The sequence below is a fragment of the Amblyraja radiata genome, chromosome 34 (genome assembly GCF_010909765.2).
Source record: "Amblyraja radiata isolate CabotCenter1 chromosome 34, sAmbRad1.1.pri, whole genome shotgun sequence".
Lineage (NCBI taxonomy): Eukaryota > Metazoa > Chordata > Chondrichthyes > Rajiformes > Rajidae > Amblyraja > Amblyraja radiata.
Genome location: NC_045989.1, coordinates 25,764,118 through 25,788,653, shown reverse-complemented (window position 1 = coordinate 25,788,653; position 24,536 = coordinate 25,764,118). Strand labels below are relative to the sequence as shown.

Genomic DNA, 24,536 nt, shown 5'->3' with positions numbered 1-24,536 from the left:
ACCTCAGCCCTATCCCACTGGCTTGAAGATGCAATATTTCAGCAGGCAATAAAATCCAAATGGCAGACACAAAATACTGGAGTAACTCAGCGGGTCAAGCAGCATCTCTGGATAAAATGGATAGGTGACGTTTCGGGTTGGAACTCTTTTTCAGACTCTTGAGCCACCTATTCTTTTTCTCCAGAGATGCTGCCTGACCCCCTGAGTTGCTCTAGTATTTTGTGTCTATCTTCAGTATAAACCAGCATCTGCACTTCCTTCCTGCACAAAATCTAATTGGTCCCTTGTTCTGGGAGACTCTCTAATTTTAACTTTCACCAGTGTTAGGAGCTCAGTATTAAGGGGACACAAGCACAATACTCCTCAGCTTCAATCTGGTTTCATAAACAGTGAACAATTCTACATGATGTCACTTTTTAATTACAGGATAGCTAAATTCCCTAATGAAAGTAACACTGCCTGTCATTTAAGTTTTTTTAAATTCTGAATAATCTGTTTTAAACAATAAAAAAAGAATGAAATATTGGAATCGGCGAATCCTTTCTTTCAAGAAGGGAATGTGCAAATTAAATATTTTCTCATGTTGTCTTCAGTGATGAACAGGCCAATAGAAAGTAAAAATAAATGTTTAAGGTTTCATTTTATCATTAATTTACAAGCAAACCTATTTGAACAAGTTGCACTGTCATTAATCAACAGCAGAAGCATTATTTCAAACTTCCTTTATTACATATTGTCTTTTTCCATGCAAAGTCAGCATGGCTTCCAACTTGCACAATCTTCCTACACTTGATTCCACTGCCCTCAGCACTTTGCAGAGCACTTAAACTGGCTATCTCTGGCCCACTCAGACTTCCCCTGGTTATGCATCAACCACACGCCAAAGGAAGGTGAAGTATATGTCGTCACTAACACCTGCCTGGGAATGCAAAACATTCACTTCCCGATTTCTGTGACAAACATTATCCTGATTCAATCACTTCCCCAATTCTCTAATGCCAAAGAAAACATCAGGTAATGTCTGCGTGCCAGTATACCACTAAAGCATCAGACTCGACTTGTTGCCAAGTCTTTCTTGTAGGTCAAGGTAAGAAAAGCCCTTAAATCTTTATTTTATATTTGTATGTTATGTCAGACATTTTACTTGGAACTTTCCCAAATGTTTAGGTTAGTGAAACGGTTGCCCTTTGGCCAACTTTCTCCATACCTGCAATAACACCTGGGAACGAATGGATACCTGCAACAACACATTGAAGCAGCTGGTGGAGCTGCTGCCTCAGAGCGCTAGAGAACCAGGTTCGATCCTGATCACTGTGCATAGTTTGTACCTTCTCCCTGTGAACGCCTGGGTTTCCTCCATTTAGGGAATGATGCTCAAACATTAAACTGACTCTAAATCTAGAGTGTAATGGAGCTGGTATACTACAAGTAAAACCTATTAGTCACAACACACAGCCTAGACTTCGCAACTCACAAAGGTATCCAGAAATTCTCTGTCCAATCAACACAGCAAACTTGGAAGACATTGAAGATCCCTTTGCACTGGGGAGGCAGAAGCTGATGGGCCCTGCCATTAAGGCTCAGGTTCCCCCCCCTGTCATTATACAAATTTTGGCTAGATTTACACACCCCAATGTTGCAACGCTGGTGTTAGATCAGAGTTCCATGAGGGTTGATGTTAAAACACACATTCTCTGATGTGCAGGAAAGACGCAAGCACCACACATATAACAAATTCATCAAACAACACGAGTCACAGTTAAATGTATCTGCATTTCACATTCAGCATCCAAGGTGCTACAAAAACAGCTCTTCACACCCAATTTCATGGTCCATCTTTGAAAGAAATAATTCAGCCACAAAAAGAGTGTTCTAATCTATCACGATTAATTTCAATGTCTCCAGACAAACTCAGATAATCCAAATTCCAGGTGCACATATTTTGCTGAATACACTATTAAAATTATGTTATGCAGATTCAATCTATTGAAATTGGAAAAACCGAGATAAGAAAAGTTGAAGAGTGGTGCAAGAAATGCAGGAGAAATTGCCAATAACAACAGTGTATTTAAACATGGCCTTGAGTGCGCTGATGTAACAAGGGCAAAGTTGTCAGAATTAACTCTTATTATAGACAAGAACTTCTGGCACCCACACATGCTTAGTTAAACACATGAAAGCTGTTGTTAGGATTATCCTGCCCCTTCATTGAAGATCCCTTTACACAGTGCACTGCTGTTATTTTTCCAAATACATTCAACATAGCATCTGGTTTGATATGAACTTCAATGTCATAAGCACTATTCCAAACTCAGTGATAAACTGTAGCTGAATTTTCAACGGCTCACTATGACCAATTTTCGTCCCTCTGAAGTCTCATTTGTTCTATTCCATGATAAGAATTCCATTGATATTCATATTTGTTTTTTCCAAGTTCATCGACGTTGTAATTTGGTATCGTTGTTCAGCCTACATGGTGACTTCATGGAGAACGCAGATCTACCTTGGATGGTGCCAGACTCAATTTCGGTGTAGGGAAAAATCTCTCTGCATCCCATATTACTGAGGTTAGTGTAAACGTCAGGTTTAGAAAAATCCAGACTAAAGTTAAATTTGGCTATACAGCGCGGAAACAGGCCCTTCGGCCCACCGAGTCCACACCGACCAGCGATCCCTGCACATTATCACATCCCACACACACTAGGGCCAAATTACATTTACACCAAGCCAATTAGCCGACAAACCTGTACGTCTTTGGAGTGTGGGAGAAAACCGAAGATCTCGGAGGAAACCAACAAGGTCACGGGGAGAACGTACAAACTCCGTACAGACAGCACCCGTAGTCGGGATCGAACCCGGGTCTCTGGCTCTGTATGCGCCGTAAAGCAGCAACTCTACCGCTGCACCACCGTGCCATCCAAAGTGTACTCCCAAATGTGATATTTAATTCTAGAATAGATCTTAAAAGAAATGCATTCAATTAAGCTACTTTTCAGGTAAACAGGCACTTTTGGCTCTTCCACTCAACATTCCACCACCCGCAAAATAACACGCAAACGTTACAATGACAATTCCTTCTCCTGTCGTTTTTGGGCAAGTTGCTGAATAAAAATGATATTCTGGGCTTTGAAAAAGTGACTGCAGTTCAAAACCAAGCTTTGAACTTTTCTGTGATTCTCCATCTCAACTTTGCTCGTTAACAAATATCACTAAAAGAGCAGGTCTTTCTTTCTTTAAGTAGGTTGCTCAAAGATCAGACAGAGAGAGAACTAATTATGTTAGTGAAAACTAGGTTGTTACTATCCTCACTGGAACTAAACTAGGAATGGATTTTTAAGATCAACAGCTAATCATGTTTGTGGAATGTTGAATGGTAATTCTTGAAGAAAAGATTGTTTCATATTTTGTCAAATCACTTTTTTGTTTCCCTTTGAACTGAGTGGTGTCGACTACATTGTCAAACAAATTATCAGTTTTATTTATGTTAATTGTTTATGCAACAACATATCCAAGAGGTAGATTTCCTTGCCAAATACGATAGTAAAATTCTACACACATGTATTATCTATATACAGAGGTCATTTGTTTGCATTCAATTATATATTGCTCATTTGAACATTAATGGCAAGGTGACTTCAACAAATATTCTTCAAAAGTACTCTCAGCTAATAAAACTTCTCAAGAGATACCGTCACCTGACTAAGAGTTCAATTACGAATGGCAACAATATTAACCATTATGAAGTGAATTGTAGGGATCAGTAATATAACGAAAAGTCACAAAGCGATAATGTGGGCTTGCTCCCATTTCTGGTCCCATCCACCTAACTAATTGATCTAAGATAAGACACAAAAAGTTGGAGTAACTCAGCGGGTCAGACAGCATCTCTGGAGAAAGAAAATAGGTAACGTTTCGTGTCGAAACCCTTCTTCAGACTGAGAATCTGGAAGTGGCTGGGGAGTAGTTGTGGGTGGGGATAGTTTCGGCAGCCCAGCCTGACGGTGAGGGTCAATAGATCCCTCCGCTATAACCAAAATCCGTTACAAAAAAGTCCGTAATAATGAGAGTTTACTGTATTACAAGCTTACTCAGTAGATGATTACCTATGTCTACAAACATGAGATAAGACAACCTGGTTGAGAAAAAGTGCTCAGGGAGCAGCTACACATGTCAAAGTCAACTATTTAGACATTATTGAACTGCAGTGCTTAATGGGAGTCAAGGCACTCTGAATCACTGCAAGGAGATCTATAGTGATGATAAATCACCTCTCCTACCAGTGGCAATGAAGCTCATCATATCCTCTGCATGATATCCTTTGGAATTATCCCAAAAACCAGTCATCAGTCCAACCAACATTTATTTATGACAAAATTAAGCCTATTTTCACCCACACATTTCAGCAACAATGGGAACTGAGGAAGAGACATCATTGACTGAGTATGTAACATATGTATCTCTACAGATTATCCCAGGAAGGCTTGCTAGTCCATCAATGTTAAAAAAAAAACAGAGAATTTAAACATAATAATGCACCGCTCAGCCCAAATGGTTCATGTCAGTTTACCTCCCACAAGAGCAAAGTCTTGGGATTGTGCCTACATAAAAACAACTGGCTTACAAGTCCTGCCAAATCCCCAGAAAATGCTTTTTGTGCTGCATCCAATTGAGTATTTTACTGCTGTAAAATCCCAAAGTCTGAATCTCAACAAACTGCAGCTAAGTTTGAACCTTAACTAAACCTACATGTTGAGGTTATTCTTGAGGTTTGGCCACAAGAACCCTTGAAATCTCTGAAATGCTGCCACTGAAGTTTCTAATGTTTTTTCCTCAAATTTTCAGTGGTGGGCGGTGTAGTTTGTTATGAGCCACAAAAAGAGTACTCGCTCCTACGCATTTATTGTAGAACTGCAGACAACTGCATGAAATGTGTCATCAGACTGAATAAGGATCTCGACACAAAACATCATCCATTCTTTCTCTCCAGAGATGCTGCCTCTCCTGCTGAGTTATTCCAGCATTTTGTGTCTACCTTCGATTTAAACCAGCATCGGCATAAGGGGCAACTTTTTTTACACAGAAGGTGGGGGGTGTGTAGAACGAGCTGCCAGAAGAGGTAGTTGAAGCAAGTACTATAACAACATTTAAAAGACATTTGGACAGGTACATGGATAGAAAAGGTTTCATGGGCTATGGGCCAAAAACAGGTAGGTGGCACTATCATGGATGGGGCATCTTGGTTGGTATGGGCAAGTTGGGCTGAAGGGCCTGTTTCCATGCTGTATGACTCCATGTCGACGCTCCCATGCAATTTGGCAATAGGCAACAATTATATTACCGAAAATTAGCAAGTGTGAATGGTTATTGGCAAAAGCAATCATTTCCGCGTGTTTTAACAGACATATATGAATTCATGTTTTATTAACTTACTAATCCCCAAAAAAGTGAGTTAATTCAAACCATAAATGTGTCCAGCATTCAAAACCAAAGGGAAAAACATGTGCATCTTCTACTTTACCAAATTGCATATTCCAAAGTAAGATTTCAGTACATGGTGTTTATTTACCTTGTTTGAGTGCTTGTGTCTGGACAGGCAGTGAATCAAATCTTCTGCTGCGAACACACATGAGTTTTTCAACCCGCTCTTCAGTAATATCCAACGGGCTAGGAAGCTTCTTGCAAACCATTTCTATAGTACTGCATTAAGGAATATAAAGTGTAGGGCTGGATTAATCTGGACAGCTCTATCTCAAAGAGATGGATTTTGTTGTGTTCAAGAAGGGACTGCAGATGCTGGAAAATCGACGGTACACAAAAAAGCTGGAGAAACTCAGCGGGTACAGCAGCATCTATGGAGCGAAGGAAATAAAGAAGGGTTTCGGCCCGAAACGTTGCCTATTTCCTTCGCTCCATAGATGCTGCTGCACCCGCTGAGTTTCTCCAGCTTTTTTGTGTACCTTGGATCTTGTTTCCTGTTAACCATTTCTGCCACAATTGATAACTATTGCTTTTGTTTAGCAGAAAATGCCATCATTATACTGTTTTGCTTTTATCTTAATGGCATCTTAAATGCTTGATCCTGTATTGTGCAGAAATCATCGCCAAAATGTACACATATGATTATTTAATCAATATAACATTTTTCCCCTTTCTATGGATACATTTTTTCCAGCACTTTTGTGGCTTTTAAAAGGAATCGTGGATGTTATCTGAAGTCTTTGTACGATGCAGATTTTTCCAGGCCAAAGGGCAGTCATAGTTAATATTACTGAAGCAAAACCTTGCAATTCTGGAATTAAATCATGTTTTTGTAGCTGTCTTCCCCGTGTTGCATTTTGCAACATAAATGTCCAATGTCACCAAAATTAGACGTCTGGTGATTGATTTTTTATCAATATCCCAACTCCTGACCACATCTCTTACAAATTATCAGACAAAGCTAAACCACTTGACTTACCTAAGAAAAACAAGGTTCATGGTGCCTGACTGGCGATCATCTTGTGGCTCTGACATTCACCACCATGAAGTGCTTTGTGACAATGGTCACAGCACACACCAACTCCAGCCTCGCAGCCAACTTTGATCCACTGCAGTTCACCTACTATCATAACAGGTCTACTGCAAATGCCATCTCCTGATTACAGCTTTGCCTCGGCAAGGCCAGCAGCATAATCAAAGGCGAGTCCCACCCGGGTCACTCTCTCTTCTCCCCTCTCCCATTCGGCAAGAGGTACAGAAGCGTGAAAACGTACACCTCCAGATTCAGGGACAGTTTCTTCCCAGCTGTTATCAGGCAACTAAACCATCATATCACCAACTAGAGAGTATTCCTGACCTACCATCTACCTCATTGGAGACCCTCGCACCATCTTCAATCAGACCTTAATCAACCTTATCTTGCACTAACCGTTATTCCCTTTACCCTCTATCAGTACACTGTGGACACCTTGATTGTAATCATGTATAGTCCTTCCACTATGGCAGATAGTACGCAAAAAATAGTGCTTTTCACTGTACCTCGGTACACATGACAATTAACTAAACGCAACGCCATCTACACTTTATGCTGCCCCAGGAAAGCAGCTCTTCTTCTTGCGCCTGGCGTGCACAGCCTAAAGTTGTAGATCAAGTGGCATGGAAAACGACATCTATTTGTTTGTGCACGTCGGGTTGATTGCTGAAATAATCAAAGGTCACTCATTCCCTCTTCTCCTGTTTCGCGAGAGGCAGAAGATACAAATGTTCAAAAGCAAACACCACCAGATTCAGGAACAGCTTCTTCCCCGCTGTGATCAGCCGACTGAATGGTCCTCCCATAAGCTGGAGTGTAGTCCAGATCTCTCAACCCATCCCTTTGTACTTTGTCTGTACTTTCTCTGTCGTACTATTATGCTATAATCTGTTATTTTCTCTTGGCACAACCTATAGTATGTGTATGGCTTGATTGTACTCTTGTATAGTATGATTTGACTGAACAGCAACGCAATGTTTTCCATTGTATATCGGCCCCCATGACCATAATATACCAATACCTTTACCAGAACAATAAACACAAATTCCTCGAGAAAGTATGACTTTTTCAAATATATACTTCACTTAATATTTGCAAGATATATCTGTTTGCCATTTCCTGTCATTCACAGAACAAGTTAGAACATTCCAATTATTTAAATGATTTGTGTAGGAAGGAACTGCAGATGCTGGCTTAAACCAAAGATAGACACAACAAGCTGGAGTAGCTCAGCGGGACAGGCAGCATCTCTGGAGAGAAGGAATGGGTGACGTTTCGGGTCGAGACCCATCTTCAGACTTAAATGATTTATTGTATGTCTGCATGGCACCAAATTGTTTTTAAAATAATTTCCAAGAGGCTGAGGGGGTTTGACTGGGGTTCTGGCCCATCAGTGTTCAGGCACGAGATGGCCTTTCCCCAACGAGTTTCTGAGAGACCACACAGAGATTCCGTGTGTTCTTTAGCCCGTTGTCCTGTAGCGTGGAATGTGCCAGTCTGTAGCATCTGGTCATGAACCTGCATGCCCAGCACATTTCTGGCACACCAAAGGCAGTCTTTCACCAAGCTGATAATCTCCCAGCAGCAGTTGCCATTCGTCTCTGTCTACATGGCTGGAAACAGACATGGGGCAGTTTGCTGTGTAAGGCAGCTGTTCAGGATGAACCTTAAGTCCAGTGCCAAACCTTTTTGGCAAACACTCGCTTCAGAAGAAGATGGATGACAGTTCTTCCTCTGCACAGTACATGGAGTTGCTGAAGATCCAACTATGCATGAAGAATGTGATAGAGCTATCCCCTCAGCAGATAAAGCGTTGGTGCTTATTTGAAAGGTCTGAATATAAAGCATTATTCCAAACAACTTGGATAGTCTGCTCAGTAAACCATTCGACAATATCCACCAAGTGAAAATAAAACAAAATTATAAACGCTGGAAATCTGAAAAAGAAACAGAAAATGCTGGAAATCCTCAGCAGTTTCAGGACACGTCTCTAGAAAGAGAATCAATGCTTTTGTTTCAACTGAAGGCCTTTTGTCAGAAGGTTAGAACATTGATTTGAAACGTTAGCCTTGTTACTCTTCTCACAGATGCAGCCCGGCAGGATCTATGACCTAATCTTCCAGCAGGTCCCGTAGAACTTCCTGTGCAGTCCTTTGCCTCATTGGCTTGTGATCAGACCTGCACACACTTTCTTAAAATGAAAGTGATATGTATGGTGCACCCAAATGGAACATCCTACCATGATATGATCCAAATGTGTGTGGGTATACGCACAACATGATGCAAAGAGGAAGAAGATTGGACTTCTTTGCCTTCCATCACAGTGAGAATGTGGGGAATCCACTGTGGTGGATGTTTATGTTAACTTTTATATAGTTGTGAGTCTTGTTGCTTTTTCTTTTGTATGGCTGTATGGTAATTCGCATATCACTGTACCTTAATTACTACACGTGACAATAATCGACGTTTGAAACGCCATGAACGAGCCACAGAATGAGGGCCAATCTAGCAACACTTCTACTGACTTTCACTGGAGAAATGTGCATGGCTTATCTGCTGACACAATCTATTTTACATCTTCAGATAAAATGGAGGATGGTTTAGGTAATGGATTTGACAGAGACGTTGAAACACGCTCATAATGTAGCAGTGAAACAGCAACTCTACTTCGTTCTGTAGAAGATGCCTTTCCCCAACGATTTTGAAATGCCGCCAGATGCAAAGACCTAGGTCTAAGCAGATCCAGTCCCACAAAATCAAAGTCTGAAGAAGGGTCTCGACCCAAAACGTCACCCAATCCTTCTCTCCAGAGATGCTGCCTGTTACTCCAGCACTAAGTTACTCCAGCATTTTGTGTCTGTCCACAAAATCAAATGCAACTCAATGAAGAAGCTGCTACTTCCAGGAGTTTCATTCATCCTGAAGGAGTCATGCAAGTTCAACTAAAGTTAATGGAAAGGTCACGTCATCTCAGGAGGCTGTAGTCATCAGGACATTTGACCCAGAGTACAAAGATTTACAGATATGTAATATGTCCTGCTGTGAGTGATTCCTCTCCAAAAGACAACACGATCACAAGGCACATTTCAAGGAGCACTCTGCATCAGAAGGTGACCTTGGAGGACTCTAAGGCATTTACATTTATCACGGGGAACCAATGATCTGAATCTTGTTTGCCAAGGGTAAAAACATTCCTTCAGTCCAGCAACATATTTTGTTTTCTGGCCTGCAACCCACTGCATACATGGGCCCCCACATTCTGTATCATAACATGTCAAATAATTTGATCTACAATTCTTTTATCCAGAACCATACTGTACACTTTTTGTAAACCCTCAGACAAACATTTACTGTATTCCCCTTAAATATATTCAATTTTATTAGCTTGAACCCACAGCATCCTGGATATATTTTTATACACTAAAAAAATCAATTATTTAAACAAGGGTCTCTTTTCTAAATATATAAAGAGAAAAAGCTAGAAATACTCATAAAGTCAGGCAATATATGCAGAGCCAAAACAGAACTCTTATCAGCTTTTTTTACAATTTCAGATTTCCAGCATCTGCAACCTTTTCACCCTTATTTAAAACTCACATTTAAATATAGATCAATGAGTATTTTTGAGCTATTCATGCAATTTAAAAAATAGTTTCCCATTTGGATGAAGTACTGTGATCTCAGCATTATGCATACAGGGTTTGTACAACCTGCAAGATTCATGGATGCTCAATGCATCATAAGGCCATCTTCAAGCATGGAAGACACAAGTATGTAAGACTACTCTGGACACTTATTTTCCAAAGAAAATAATTGTTTTCTTCCAGGCCAATTATGTGCTATTGTGGGCGGCACGGTGGCGCAGCGGTAGAGTTGCTGCCTTACAGCGCCGGAGACCCGGGTTCGATCCCGACTATGGATGCTGTCTGTTCGGAGTTAGTACGTTCTCCCCGTGACCTCATGGATTTTCTCTGAGATCTTCAGCTTCCTCCCACACTCCAAAGACATACAGATTTGTAAGTTAATTGGCGTGGTATAAGTGCAAATTGTCCCTAGTATAGGATAGTGTTAATGTTTGGGAATCGTTGGTCGGAGTGGACTCGGTGGGACGAAGGGCCTGTTTCCACGCTGTATCTCTAAACTAAACTAAACTACTGCAGCCTGACATGTCAAGGAACATGGTGAAACACTGGTGATGCATCAGGAGGTGATTGTTTGTTCATTCTATACGCTGTAGAAGACTGCATCACCAGACCACAGCATGTGTATGATCAGAGCAAGGATAACCATCTTCACTTTTACTTAGGTCCTGATTTAAAATGTGATCATGGTCATAATACCTTTGTCAAAGTAAATAAATGGAAGGATAAACTTGAAAATTCATCCACAGAATGAAATCGGTCAGTGAAGTAAAAGAATGAAAACGTGTCGGAAAGAACAGCAGATGCTGGTTAAAATCGAAGATAGACACAAAATGCTGGAGTAACTCAGCGGGGCAGGCAGCATCTCTGGAGAGAAGGAATGGGTGACGTTTCAGTTCGAGACACTTCTTCTTGAGATCCTTCTCTCCAGAGATGCTGCCTGTCCCGCTGAGTTACTCCAGCATTTTGTGTCTACAAAAGAATGAAAGTCTGATTGATAAGCTTAATATTTTCAAAGGATCATAGACTTCCTGCCATTAATATTCAAGGTTTTCACTGTTGACTGATGGCTATTTTAAAATGTTGATCGCCGTCATAATAGGTACAACTTATCAGTCATATTGTAAACCATTAGGATCAATGTAATTAATATTTATGAGATTGTTGAGTAGAAATTAGCACCTTGTGATATTGCACAGTCACTGTGGTTTCGCAGTTTTTTCCAAAAAGCTATTTTTCAGGTATTTTGCTACTGTTTAGGTTGCACAGATGGATTCACAGACATTGTTACAATCACTAAGAATTCAACCAATTGTTAAATATTGAAATCCAATATATATTCCACGATATTATCAAAGGATACCCAGCACAGCGTGCGAGATGGGAAGCCACTGAGTGCAGATGGCATTGAGATGCACTCTAGGATCTGAGTGTCGTGAATCACGAGGTAGAATGGACAGACCCAGTGAATTCACTATCTTGTTAATCTTCTCTTTGTCCCTGGAAACCAAGCAAAAAAAGAGTGCGTTTTCTTCACACATGCCCAAGATATACATACATTAATTAAAGTCGTTTTCAGAGGTATGCTCACATTGAAAAATATACAAAATTAAAGCTGCTCAGGGAGAGTATATATTTAGTAAACATAACATTTACATTCCATGCTTAGATTTGTACTGAAATCAGAATATTCTGGCATTCAACAAATTAGCTCAACCTGCTGTAAATAACCAGGTCAGTTTACATTTAATTGTTGCCTGAACAAGGTACCAGACCACAGGGGAGAGCCCTGAAATGTAATTCCTATCGTACACTGAAATATATTTAATTCATCACCCCGCAAGATGGCATTACACTGTTACTGTTGAAAGTGAGAAATTCTGGTTCTACACTGTGTAGGAAGGCAGTGCAGATGCTGGTTTACACCAAAGATAGACAAAAAATGCTGGAGTAACTCAGCGAGCCAGGCAGCATCTCTGGAGAGATTGAATGGTTGACCTTTTGGGTTGAGACTCTTCTTCAGACCTCTCCAGAGAAGCTGCCTTGTCCTGCTAAGTTACTTCAGCATTTTGTGTCTATCTTCTGATTCTTCACTAATACATTTCTTAAGTAGTCTGAAAAAAAAAATGCTGGTTTTGATATTTACCACAGTTTGATTGCAAAGTAACTATAACAGTACCTCTCCTACATTGAGGCGATATTCCGCCTGCCACATGCAGGCGTAATAGATATACAAGTAATAATATTTATTGACCACTTTACAAATCCTGTAAATGTCTTAAATTCTTGCCTTAACAAAGCATTCATTTATAATTTATCCATTAAAACATTTTATTTTAGCTCACTTTGCCAGATCTGCTTTATTTTCTTTTTCAAGTGGTAAATCCTGCCCTTGACCTTGCTAAATCATTAATGCATGACAGTCCTACAATCTCCAAGAAATTAATATTTATGTCCCGTATGCAAAATGTTAGGAACAATTATCAGGATGAAATAAATTACTTAATTATTTGTACATTGATGTTAATCCTCCAGTTCTTCGTGGAACAGGACAGAAAGCAGCTCTGCCTGGGAAGAGGTTGGTCTAGAATTTGTACATGAAACCAGATCAAACACTGGCAGAGGAGTGAGGTACAGATATAAACTTTATAGTGCCCACATTTTAAACTTTATAATAAAACTTTCAGAGGAGGTATTAACAGAAGCAACAAATTCAATTGACCACATTGCCTAAATATTTAAAAATAAGTGAAGTGGAAAATTGCATCTAAACACACAAGCACTGAACTCGTTCACCCAGGCAGCATGAACAGTGTACTGCCTGGTTTAGCCCAATCTCAGTAAACATAGCCATGAGCCAACTTCAGTTGCAGCAGTTGGCAGCTTTTCTCAAACTCAAACCAAAAATAAAGAATCATGTGAAAGGTTGACACAATCCCGCCACTATGGGAATACACAGACATTCAGAGTCACGGACACTCACTGGGAATTAGTCTGGAGAATGATTTGGAGGAACTCGGACCACAAAATAACGCAGCATTAGATTTTTCTTCACTTGGTCTCTGTGAATCAACCTCTTGACCCATTTAAAATATGAGGATTATTCAAACAAATGGGCGTCATTTTGACAATATGTGTAGGCAGGCCAAGCTACATCTTGTCAAAGGGACTTCTTCCCTTACATTCTGTTCAGGTAGAGTACTTGGATTTTAGCACTGAATTTATCTATGTTGTTGTGGACATATTCATTATGATCTAAGGTTTGAAGTCAAGGCTCATGAATGAGCAGAATTCCCAACTGTTCATGGTAGTAATAAAAGAAAAGTTATGTTCTAGTCTAGGCCAAATACAGGTCAGGTAACTCTCATCTGATCTAGCTTTGCAAACATAGCAAGAACGAGTTAATCAAATTTATTTTCACGGAGGCTTATGCTCTTGATCAATTCAGTAAATCTGCAGTTTCACTAAAGTTGGGGAGTGGGAAGAACAAGTCTCGTGCAATGAGAAAAGGGAATTCTAAATCTATATCCATGATCTCATTGGTTTTATGTGATTGGAGTAACATACTCACAGCATATCATGATATATCTGTCTGATTTCATCATACTTACTTCATCAGTAATCCCAGGTTTAGATTCTAGACCCTACATGAAACTAAACCATTTGTAACACTACACTATATCTGACCCTCGGACTAAGCTTGATCGGACTTTGTTGGCTTTACCTTGCGCTAAACGTTATTTCCCTATCATGTATCTATACACTGTAAATTGCTTGATTGTAATCATGTATTGTCTTTCTGCTGACTGGTTAGCACGCAACAAAAAGCTTTGCACTGTACCTCTGTACACGTGACAATAAACTAAACTGACTGAACTGATCATTGATATTACATGGCCATTATGCAGTCAGTGGAAGTAATAATGACCTATATTGCAAAATGTTAGAATGTATTTACTATTACAATAATGCAATCATGTAATAATACTATTACATGAAAATCCAAATAATTAAAAATCCTCAGCCTTATGGTATTTAATGCTGTTTTTGCTGTGCAGTATTAACAATCAGCTTTGGTTTTCACTAAGGATTTGTTGCCAGTCTACATTTGCATAGTTGTCATTGATGCAGAACAGTTCACTCTTATGAGAACAAGTCACAAAAAATTCTACTGCCAGATTCGACCATTATTCTTAACCAGCATCAATAATAGTAGAGATTTGTTTAAATTATTTTTAGTATCAATGCTTCATGTGCAGAAATAAAAAAATGGCACCGCAAAATACATCTTCTTCACCCTTCTGCAAAATGTCATGAAACCACCGGCAGGCTCCAAATTGAAACATTAATCTGATTCAACCTGTCTTTTTAATATATCAACAAAGTTATTTGGTTTCTGCATACTTGTATGCACACCATTCCTTTGAACTTGCCATGTACATAAGCTGAGGTATGATAATGAATAGCTTGTCAGGGTACAAGTCATAAGTTGCCCACAAGATACCTGCTTCAAGCTACAAATCTGAACATATACTCCTCCCACTAAAACCAAAGCAATTTGCTTAGCGTTCAGACAAAAAATAGGAAAAATAAAATTATCTCCATTGAGTGATTAATTTGCTATGTGTATTAGAAGTAGCATGTGAGCAAAGTCCACACTATGTGAGATAATTCTGGACATATATGAAATGAGTGCTCGCTTTAACTCGCTCTGTTTAACATCCTGTCACACTGTTGCTGCAGTGTACATTCTCTTATGCAGTGTCTGAAGATTTAAAATTCAAAAAGTATAACTTTAATGAAACATACATTATTAATACTACAATAATGGATGAAGTAAAGCACGCCCGATAGCAACAAGAATCTGATTAATGCCGAATGTGGAAGTGGTTGAACTTCATAATAAAAATGTGGTGACAGTCAATGCATAAAACGACAGACTCTAATTAGAAAACAGTCCATGTGGTTTTGGCTTCTGAGAGCATGTGCCATAAAAGATGGCAATTATGGGGATAATACTGCAGTCGCACAGGACTGTCGCACTTCAGCTGAGGTTCAAACCTCTGCCGCAAGTAACTGTGATTTCACATTGTGGCTGATTGTCTGTACAACAAGGCTGCTGGTATTTTATACCCATGATGATATTCAGTCAATTATTAACAACTGCTGAAAAACACAATTTTACCTGACTCTGTGTTGAAATTAGTTTCCTAAAACAGTGCCACTACATGTGGGCATTTAGGGCACCTTTCCTGTGCTGCCGAGGTTTGGCCTGTGTCTAGTGTGCAAAATATCAGGGAATAATTTGTTTAGTTTATATAGCAGAAAAACAGGCCCTATGACCCAACGAGTCTGTGCCGACCAGCGATCCCCATACACTAACACTATCCGACACACATTAGGGACAATTTACAATTATACCAAACCAGTTAACCTACAAACCTGTATGTCTTTGGAGCATTCAAATGGATTGTGGTATAAAACAAGTCTCTCTCCTTGCATCTAGCATCACAATCTACAAAATGGAAGACTTCTACATGTGGTTTTAAGGCATTTACAGATATTAACTTTCATGTTCATGAAAACCACATGACGGTGAAAGAGTTATTGCTTACCTTTGGACAACTACAGCCTCATACAGGCTCCAGATGTTTTCCAACACTAATTGCACAAAGAGAGGCTTTTTTCCTTTCGACTGTGACAACAAAGAAAAAAAAATCTCAATGATTTGAAAGATAATTGAGAAGAAACTAAGCTGCTCCAAAAGTTATCAAAACAAGAGATATTTTTTACAAGAAGGCCATGTTATCTTTTATACCACTGTTCCAGCAAAACATCCCCAGAATGTTCATGAGTGGTCACCTCAGAATTGAATGGAAACCCTGGGCTAACATAGCAGTCGCTGTTTTTCTGTAGCGCCAATCTCCCACCAAATTCAGGACAATCCCCAAACTCTGCTTGACTCATTTTTATCATGACATTCTGGAGATTAACACAGCTCTTCCCCATAATTCTAAAGGGTTTTGAAAACTGTATTTGTCTCAAATGGTTCAGCTCTAAACGAAGTCACACACTTTATAAAGATATTAAACCTGCTTTAAACCTACAAACAGAGCAAACTTGGACAAAACATAAAACAGAACACCAAATGGAACACATCCCACTATGACAAAGAATGTCAGACTTTAATTGAAGTATTAACAGTCAAGTAGATTTTAATATTTCATATTTCATTTTTAACCTGCAGAATAAGCGTGGAAATATGTTGTATGTCTGCAAACCAACACAGACAGATAGTATTGCAAATATCTTCCACTGGTGAGAAAGTAATGTCCTAACAAATTTAACACATGACATGAAATAAAATAACTTAACACTAAATTGGCAATTTAACCAGGCTGAAACAAAAAAAACTAACTTTGGAATTTGGAATGTTTGATCTCTAATGGAACCAGCAACAATCTCAAAGCTTCCACAGGCCGCCCGTGTAACGAGTGTGTAATGCCCAGTGTGTAATGCCCAGTGGGTTATGCCCAGTATGTAATGCCCAGTGGGTTATGCCCAGTGTGTAATGCCCAGTGGGTTATGCCCAGTGGGTTATGACCAGCGGGTTACGCATATACAGATGGACATAAGTCGATTATGTTGTAAAAATGTCTTGATATGGTTTCCCCACCTCTGCAGTAGTAGGAAGCAATACGACTGATAAGAACAATTGCTAAAGATGGAGAGACGAAGAAAATTAGTCTGCCAATCGCAGGAACGAACATTTGCACTTACACTAAATATATTTATATAATAATATGAAAGGAAGTCTTGTTATTGTGTAGGGATACCTATAGGTCAGGCTTTCTGAAGAAGGGTCTCGATCCGAAACGTCACCCATTCCATCTCTGCAGAGATGCTGCCTGTCCCGCTGAGTTACTCCAGAATTTTGTGTCTATCTTCTATACCTATGAACACAGTCACAGAAAACCAACACACAGGTAAAAAGTGACACAAGATGCTGGAGTAACTCAGCGGGACAGGTAGCATTTCTGGAGAGAAGGAATGGGTGATGTTTTGGGTTGAGACCCTTCTTCCGGTAATAAAGTGATGATGGTTGCGAGTGAATGTAAGGATGTAAACTGGGAGCCTGAGTGACTGACTGGAGCTTTCATTTTATGAAAATCAAAAAAATATATACAGATGCTAGAAATCTGAAATAACAACAGAAAATACTGAAAAGGTTCGGTAAGTCAAGTGGATAACGTTTCAGGTCGGGACCTTCATCGGAACTGAGGAGAGAAAATATGTTTAGGTAGAACAAGTTAGGAGGAACAAAGGGAATGGGATGAAACCAAATTATATTGGCCATTTAGGGGCAGTTAAAATCAGACTAAGATGCTTAATCTGTGTTTAATTTGCTGGTGGTTTCCAGCACATTCTGGTTTTATTACAGGAGTTCCCATGTCAACTGATTTATCAGAAAACCATGAAACAAAGAACCGCAGAGAGTAATTAATACACAAAAGGACACAAAGTGCTGGAGTAACTCAGCAGGTGATGCAGCAGCTCTGGACAACATGGATAGGTAACATTTCGGGTCAAGACCCTTCTTCACTCCAACCCAGTGCCCAACTGCAGTGTGTCTCCTACTAGCAGCAGTTTATGGCTAACAATACCTGCAACAAACTTGGCATTACCATCTCTACCACCAAGAGAGTGACTTAACCAATCCTATTTAGGAGTTAATGTTACCTTTTTGCAGTGCCAGCAGGTAATGTTCAAGACAGCATGGCCAGCCTCTGTCTAGGTATAATACTGTACAGTGTTAAACATACGGCATTGTCTTTACATCAGGCAACGTACCTGCGCTCCTTTCATTATCTTCTTCGATTTTGTGTTCAGATAGTAGTCACCCCAAAGAGTCTTCCGCAACACTTCAGAGTTTATACCCATTTTCTCACTGTACATTTTGACAAACTGCCCAATTCTGCAATCAAAAGAGATTTTCTCGTTTAAATGGATCCATCAGCTCTGGTACATGTAATCGATTCACACAGAAAACAAATATGAAAAACAAGGAACTGCAGATGCCAGTTTACACAAACGGACACAAAGTGCTGGAGTAACTCTGTGGTCAGACAGCATATCGGGCGAACAAGGGTAGGTGACGTTTCGGGTCGGGACCTTTCTGCAGACTGATTGTGGGTTTGGGAGGGATAGGAGAGGGAGGCAGAGCAAAGTGTGGCAGGTAATAAATGAACAAAGGTGGGTGGGGGTTTTAATAAGCAGATGGATCCTGACCCAAAACATCACCTGTCCACGTTCTCCAGAGATGCTACCTGACCCGCTGAGTTATACTCCAGCACTTGGTGCCATTTTTTGAGAATATTATTATTTATTCCAGGGTTTTGCAAAAAATAGATGGAAATACATTGACAGACTGGAAGAAATGAAAAATGCAGAGAGAAAAAAAGAAAAAGAGGAAAAGTAACATGAAGAAGGAAAGAATTCTAACTTCTACCTTCATTACCTCAAAACATCAAAATCAAATGAAGTATTCAGGTTGTAAAAACATTAAATGTTAGTAAAACGCAGCAGGTTTAATGATTTATTTATACTTATTACAATATAAAAAATGCCGCACATAATTTCCACAAATCAAGATCAAATTGTAATGTGAAAACGATTGGATAACCTATTACAAGGATGTTGATTGGAAGGATGATATTGATCAGGAAAATGAAGTATCGTGCTCTTCCTAAAAACAGTGTTTCTTGTTCAAAATGGAAAATAAATCAAAATGTTTGATCACGTTGCTCAATAGTAACCATGAAGCCAACTTGAAAGCCATTAGATTTGCTATTTTAAACCATTCCATGTTAAAAACATTTAACGTAATATAGCGCACACCATTGAAACGGACCAGGTTTTAAGAAAAGCAGGTGAGACCGATGTCAACTGCAAAGCTACAAAGATGTTGAGAATGGCTTCTCCCTCAGTGTCAATGACCAGTCACACTTTGCTCAGGGTAGTCTGGGAAAGAGTTTGCCAGCCAGCCAGCAACCGACATTCTGTATTCACAATAGCAGTTAATTCCACTCCGCAGGGAATTTCCCCATCAATCAGGATGGGAAATCTGAGGCCAGCAACACAAACATTTGCTCGGAACCAGCTGCCAGGTTCTGGCTGTACGCCCAGCCTGTAACACAAGCAGACCCTTGCAGTGGGAAGAGTAATGTAGCCACAGCTCTAGATATATGAAGTCAAATGCTCCAGGGTCGACAATACATTTCAGATTCCACACCATCACTTAAAAAGCCACAATATAAGCACAGAATAGTGAAGCCAACACAGGTCAGGGGGTGAGATAGTCCTTCTTTAGTGATTCTAAAAATGAGCGCATACCTCAATAGAGGTGTCATCTGAGATGGACATCTCTGATTCTCATCAGAGAAGAAGTCAGCCCCAAATTTCAATTAATCAAATATTGTGAAACCTAAGAAACACTTTACTTTAATTATATTTCATTCTAGCATCTGGAAAGTTTAAAATATTATGGAAGGTATCTCACACCCTCAAATACCAAACAAGAATAAGTATGACTTGCAGAGAATGTGTTCTAAAAAATGATGGTCCTACAACGGCATCTCAAACAGGTACTTGCATTCCTAAGATATCTCGTTATAGAAGATTATGCTATAAAAACAATCGAGACAATGAGGAAAGGGGATTCAAGGCTAGAGAATTTCAGATTAGCTAGAAGTTAGTTTCCCCCACAGGGTTTTCGAAGTTCATAAGTGATCGGAGTAGAATTAGGCCATTCGGCCCATCAAGTCTACTCCACCATTCAATCATGGCGGATCTATCCTTCCATCCTAACCCCATTCTCCTGCCTTCTCCCCATAACCTCTGATACCTGTACTAATCAATAATCAATCTATCTCTGCCTTAAATATATCCAATGACTTGGCCTCCATAGCCTTCTGTGGCGAAGAATTCCACAGATTCACCAGACTCTGACTAAAGTGCCCAGATTGTGAATTAATTACTTTTACTTGTATTGTGGAAAGCTAAGGCATAATAATGTTCAAACCACAACCTACATCTGCCCTAATATAAAAATCATCAAACTCAACTTTAAATTAATCCAATGAATCGGCATTAATAGCTATTTACAGAAAACAATTCCAAAGTTCTATTGCCTTCAGAAATGTTTCCTCATCTCACGCCTGAAAGGCCAGTTCTTATTGAAACACAATGCCATCCTTAGCCTGCAGAAATATTTCCTCTCTCTCAATTCCATTAAATTCTTGAAACTTTTTAATCAAATTGCTCATCCCCTTTAACCCGTGGAGACCATCTATTATTCTGGTTAATCAATGCTATTCTTCTTCTAAGATGGACATATCTTTACAACGCCATGTTGCTACAAGCAAATATAATTCGGTGTCAATATTCCAGCTCACACCATTTTAAAAAAAGTTATTTGGCAATGCAACAATTTCTGTACAAGTTCATAATTTTATTGATTTATACACCAGGACCCTGTGTTAGTATGTACCTGCACTACTTCCAGTTTTCTCAATTTTAAAGAAATAATCTCTATTTTTGTCAGATTCAAAGCAAACTGTCCATACCCATAATTAATTCACCCGAGTAATCATTTGTATTTTATTCTTTAGCTATTCTTCAGTTAACTTGAACAAAAACAGTCAATCTGAAGAAGGCTCACAACCCGAAACATCACGCATTCTTTTCCTCCAGAGATGCTGCCTAACCTGCTGAGTTACTCCAGCATTTTGTGTCTATATTTGGTGTAAACCAGCATCTGCAGTTCCTTCCTGCACATTTTTTCAAGTTAAGCATGTGGCTGTGAAACATTTTACACTTTTTTTGTTTTGATCATATTTAGCTGGAGGTCAACAGGGGAAAATAAATCATTCACTAGAACAGATTACTGGAGCTCCTCTCTGTCCCACAGAATAGTGAAGATATTGATTTGTGGTGACTGAATAAATGAAATTATACATTTATTACACAATATACTCAGACTTAAGTATTCTCTAGGAATTAAAGTCTTCTCTGATTCTAACTATTTATTTTTCCAAAGTTATAAATCAGGCTACCTTGGTTGTTATCCACAATCTTTTATCTATATACACAATTTTTATGTTATAGTTGTTTTTAATAACCCACAATACTTATAAAAATAATAAGCCACAATACACTTGGATTGACATTGATTAATGGTAGTAATGACTCCTGGAGATGATGGTTGTAGGATTTAGCAGCTCTATGAGTGATGCTAGCCTTTCTTTGCACTCCAGGTGATTCCTAGTATTGAAAACAATGAACTAATTTGGAAAATTTGGTACTTTCGTAGCAAATACAGGTCTGTAAATAATCTTTAGGTAAATTGTAGAAACAAGGAACAGCAGATACTGGTTTACACAAAAGGACACAAAGTGCTGGAGTAACTCAGCGGGTCAGGCGGCACCTCTGGAGAGCATGGATAGGTGACGTTTCAGGTCTGGGTCTGAAGAAGGGTCCCAACCCCAAACATCACCTGTCCATGTTCTCCAGAGATGCTGCCTGACCTGCTGAATTATTCCAGCATTTTGTATCCTTTTGAGTAATTTGTAATAGTTCTGGAAACCAAATTACTAAAACAACAAAACACAATTATACTATAAAAGTGTACTAAACTCATCATCTTATTTTCAATCTGAGAAAACAAAAAAAGGTTACATGTGGAAGAAAGACACAGGTGAGACACTGGGAGACTGGAGGGTGGCTAAATTAGTGCTTACAATTAGACCTAGAAGATAGACCTATGCCCCTCATAATTTTATAAACCCCATCCTATAAAGGTCACCCTTCAGTCTCTGTCACTCCTGGGAAAGAGGTCCCAGCCTATCCAATTTCTCCTTATTACTCAAGCCTACCAGTCAGACAACATCGTTGTCAATCTTTGCTGCATTCTATTGAGCTTGATCAGATCTTTCCTGTAACATGGCAACCAGACCAACTACACAAACTATAAGCAGCAAGTTTCTCACTAAGCATCGTATCTCTAAGCTGAATGCTTCCAAACATCTTTCACAGCTTAAGCATTGTTGGAACTCCTTTCACTTTGGATTTGCACATTCTCTACCTCTTCAGCTCATATTTTCACCATTTTACTCTGTGCTTCAAAGCAGCTGATCAGGAATTATGACAGAAAGTGTTATTATCAAACCCTCTCCAGGACTTCCTGCATCAAAGGACAGAGTCAATGCTAAAATGCTGGTGGTACGGTTGTGTTTGGAAATCAAGCAGGAGGCGTGAATCACCGTGAATCCGTGTGTGGTGATGATTGTGTGAGACACAGTGAAGATCGGGCTGCTCAGTGCAGCAGTCTATGGCCACGTGTTGTCCTAGAATAAAGTCATGGAACACTGACAACATCTCTGGTCCGAAAATCCAGCAACGTTCAGTGTTTCCATCAAAGGTTGGAAATATTGGAGATAATATACACCTTTAACTTTTCTTTAATAGAATAAGTGTTAGGCATTGTTTGGTTCCACTGCTTTGTAGGCAGAAGATTCCATACAACCTTCTTGTGCCAAAGCCATTTTCTGCACAAAAGTACTTTTTCTCCAAAACTATATAGTTTCAAAAATTCACTTGTGTTCTCTGTCAGAATTACTTCACTCATTTTCTATCCACATTCCAGTTTTGGCTTGCATGTTGCTATCAAGGCTTGCACACTGCTATCAACTAAAGTCAAACACAATTCATCTGGGTTGCTGATGTGGGAGTGTGGGCTTTAACAGCCCGGGGGCTTGGTATGTGTGGATTACTTACTCAAGGCCACATCCTCCCGTTCTGAAGCTCCCACTGTGCTACTGAACAAGCAGAGCTGCCTTGACATTATCAGCATTGTATTCAGAACCAAATGAAAAACAAGGATTAAAAAAAAATCTAACAAGTCAATATTAGGTGAAAGTGTAACCTACTGCTCTCGTCACCCCCCCCCCCCCCCCCCCATTATATACAGGGTCTACAAAAGCTTCACAGCCAAATGTCTGGGGCTGAATTGTTCTGAATTATTGTAACACTGCCCAGGACCAAAGATCTAAGATCTTTGCCCAGGACAGCCATAGGGAAGAAGGTAGTGAAACAAACCACTCCACAGCACCATCAACTGGCTACCGTCCACAACTACAAGGCTTCAGTTAATTCATCCTGTGCCCTATTTCCATTTCATGTGCCTCTGGCAACAAAATAAGCGGTACTGTCTAGGAAACAAAGGAACTGTTGGAGTAACAGTGGTCTATCCAAATATCAGACACTAATGCAGGCATGTACTTTAACTCTAGTACATTTAGTAACAATTTATATCTTTAATATAGGAGTAAGGTCACATTTTTTTGTATGCTAGAGCTGGCAGTACAGCAACAAAAACATAAGAGATCTGACCAACTTTCAAAGGAAACAAAGAAAGCTTTGAATACAAAAATCTGGTCAATGTAGAATAAAAAAGATTAGATTCCACGGAAATGATGTCTTCTGTGAGCCTAAGCCAGGAGTAATTCTTTGAAATATTGTAACTTAGTGGTTTGAACCACCACCATGCAGAAATCATATCATTCATACACTGATTCAAGGTGATATTCTGCACCTTAACAAGGTACCTTTCAAAATACTGATACTGCAATCAATATACACTTACATATTAATAGCAAGCATGCAGTACAACAAAGGGCGGACACTGTGGCACAGCGGTAGAGTTGCTGCCTTACAGCGCTTGCAGCGGCAGAGTCCCGGGTTCAATCCCGACCACAAGGTGCTGTTTGTACGGAGTTTGTACGTTCTCCCCATGACCGCGTGGGTTTTCTCCAAGATCTTTGATTTCCTCCCACACTCCAAAGATGTACCAAAATGTTTAATGTTTTATGTATCATTCTTAACTGTCACTGTATGTCATGTTGTCACTTGTGGGCGGAGCACCAAGGCAAATTCCTTGTATGTGAATACTTGGCCAATAAACTTATTCATTATTCATACAGGTATGTAGGTTAATTGACTTGGTGTATGTGTAAACTGTTCCTAGTGTGTGTAGGATAGTGTTAATGTGCAGGGGTCGCTGGTCGGTGCGGACTCGGTGGCCGAAGGACCTGTTTTCACGCCGTATCTCTAAACTAAACTAAAACTAAATTAGAAATCACTACCGCATCCTACAACCAACCCTCACGTGAATAAAGGTGCAGCTATAATCGTACCTTTCATGTCCTCAGGTCCCCCACAAAGCACAGAAGTTACTCCAACTCCAACAACAAAGAAATATTCATCAGTTAATTTGTTCTGGTGACAGCACAGTCAGACAGCGAGGCGGGCACTGGCTCATAGCACCA

The 24,536-nt window shown here is 39.6% G+C and overlaps 1 protein-coding gene across 3 annotated transcripts in view; it reads right to left on the bottom strand.

Moving 5' to 3' along the window:
* Positions 1-24,536, bottom strand: part of efl1 (elongation factor like GTPase 1) — a 237,538-nt gene that overhangs the window by 191,507 nt on the left and 21,495 nt on the right. For all 3 annotated transcript variants that reach the window (XM_033050217.1, XM_033050218.1, XM_033050219.1), the window contains exons 8-11: positions 18,004-18,127; positions 15,768-15,847; positions 11,516-11,652; positions 5,567-5,689 (exon numbers count right to left, since the gene is read on the bottom strand). In XM_033050217.1, coding sequence (XP_032906108.1) covers positions 5,567-5,689; positions 11,516-11,652; positions 15,768-15,847; positions 18,004-18,127 — 464 coding nt within the window. The remainder of the gene's footprint in view (positions 1-5,566; positions 5,690-11,515; positions 11,653-15,767; positions 15,848-18,003; positions 18,128-24,536) is intronic.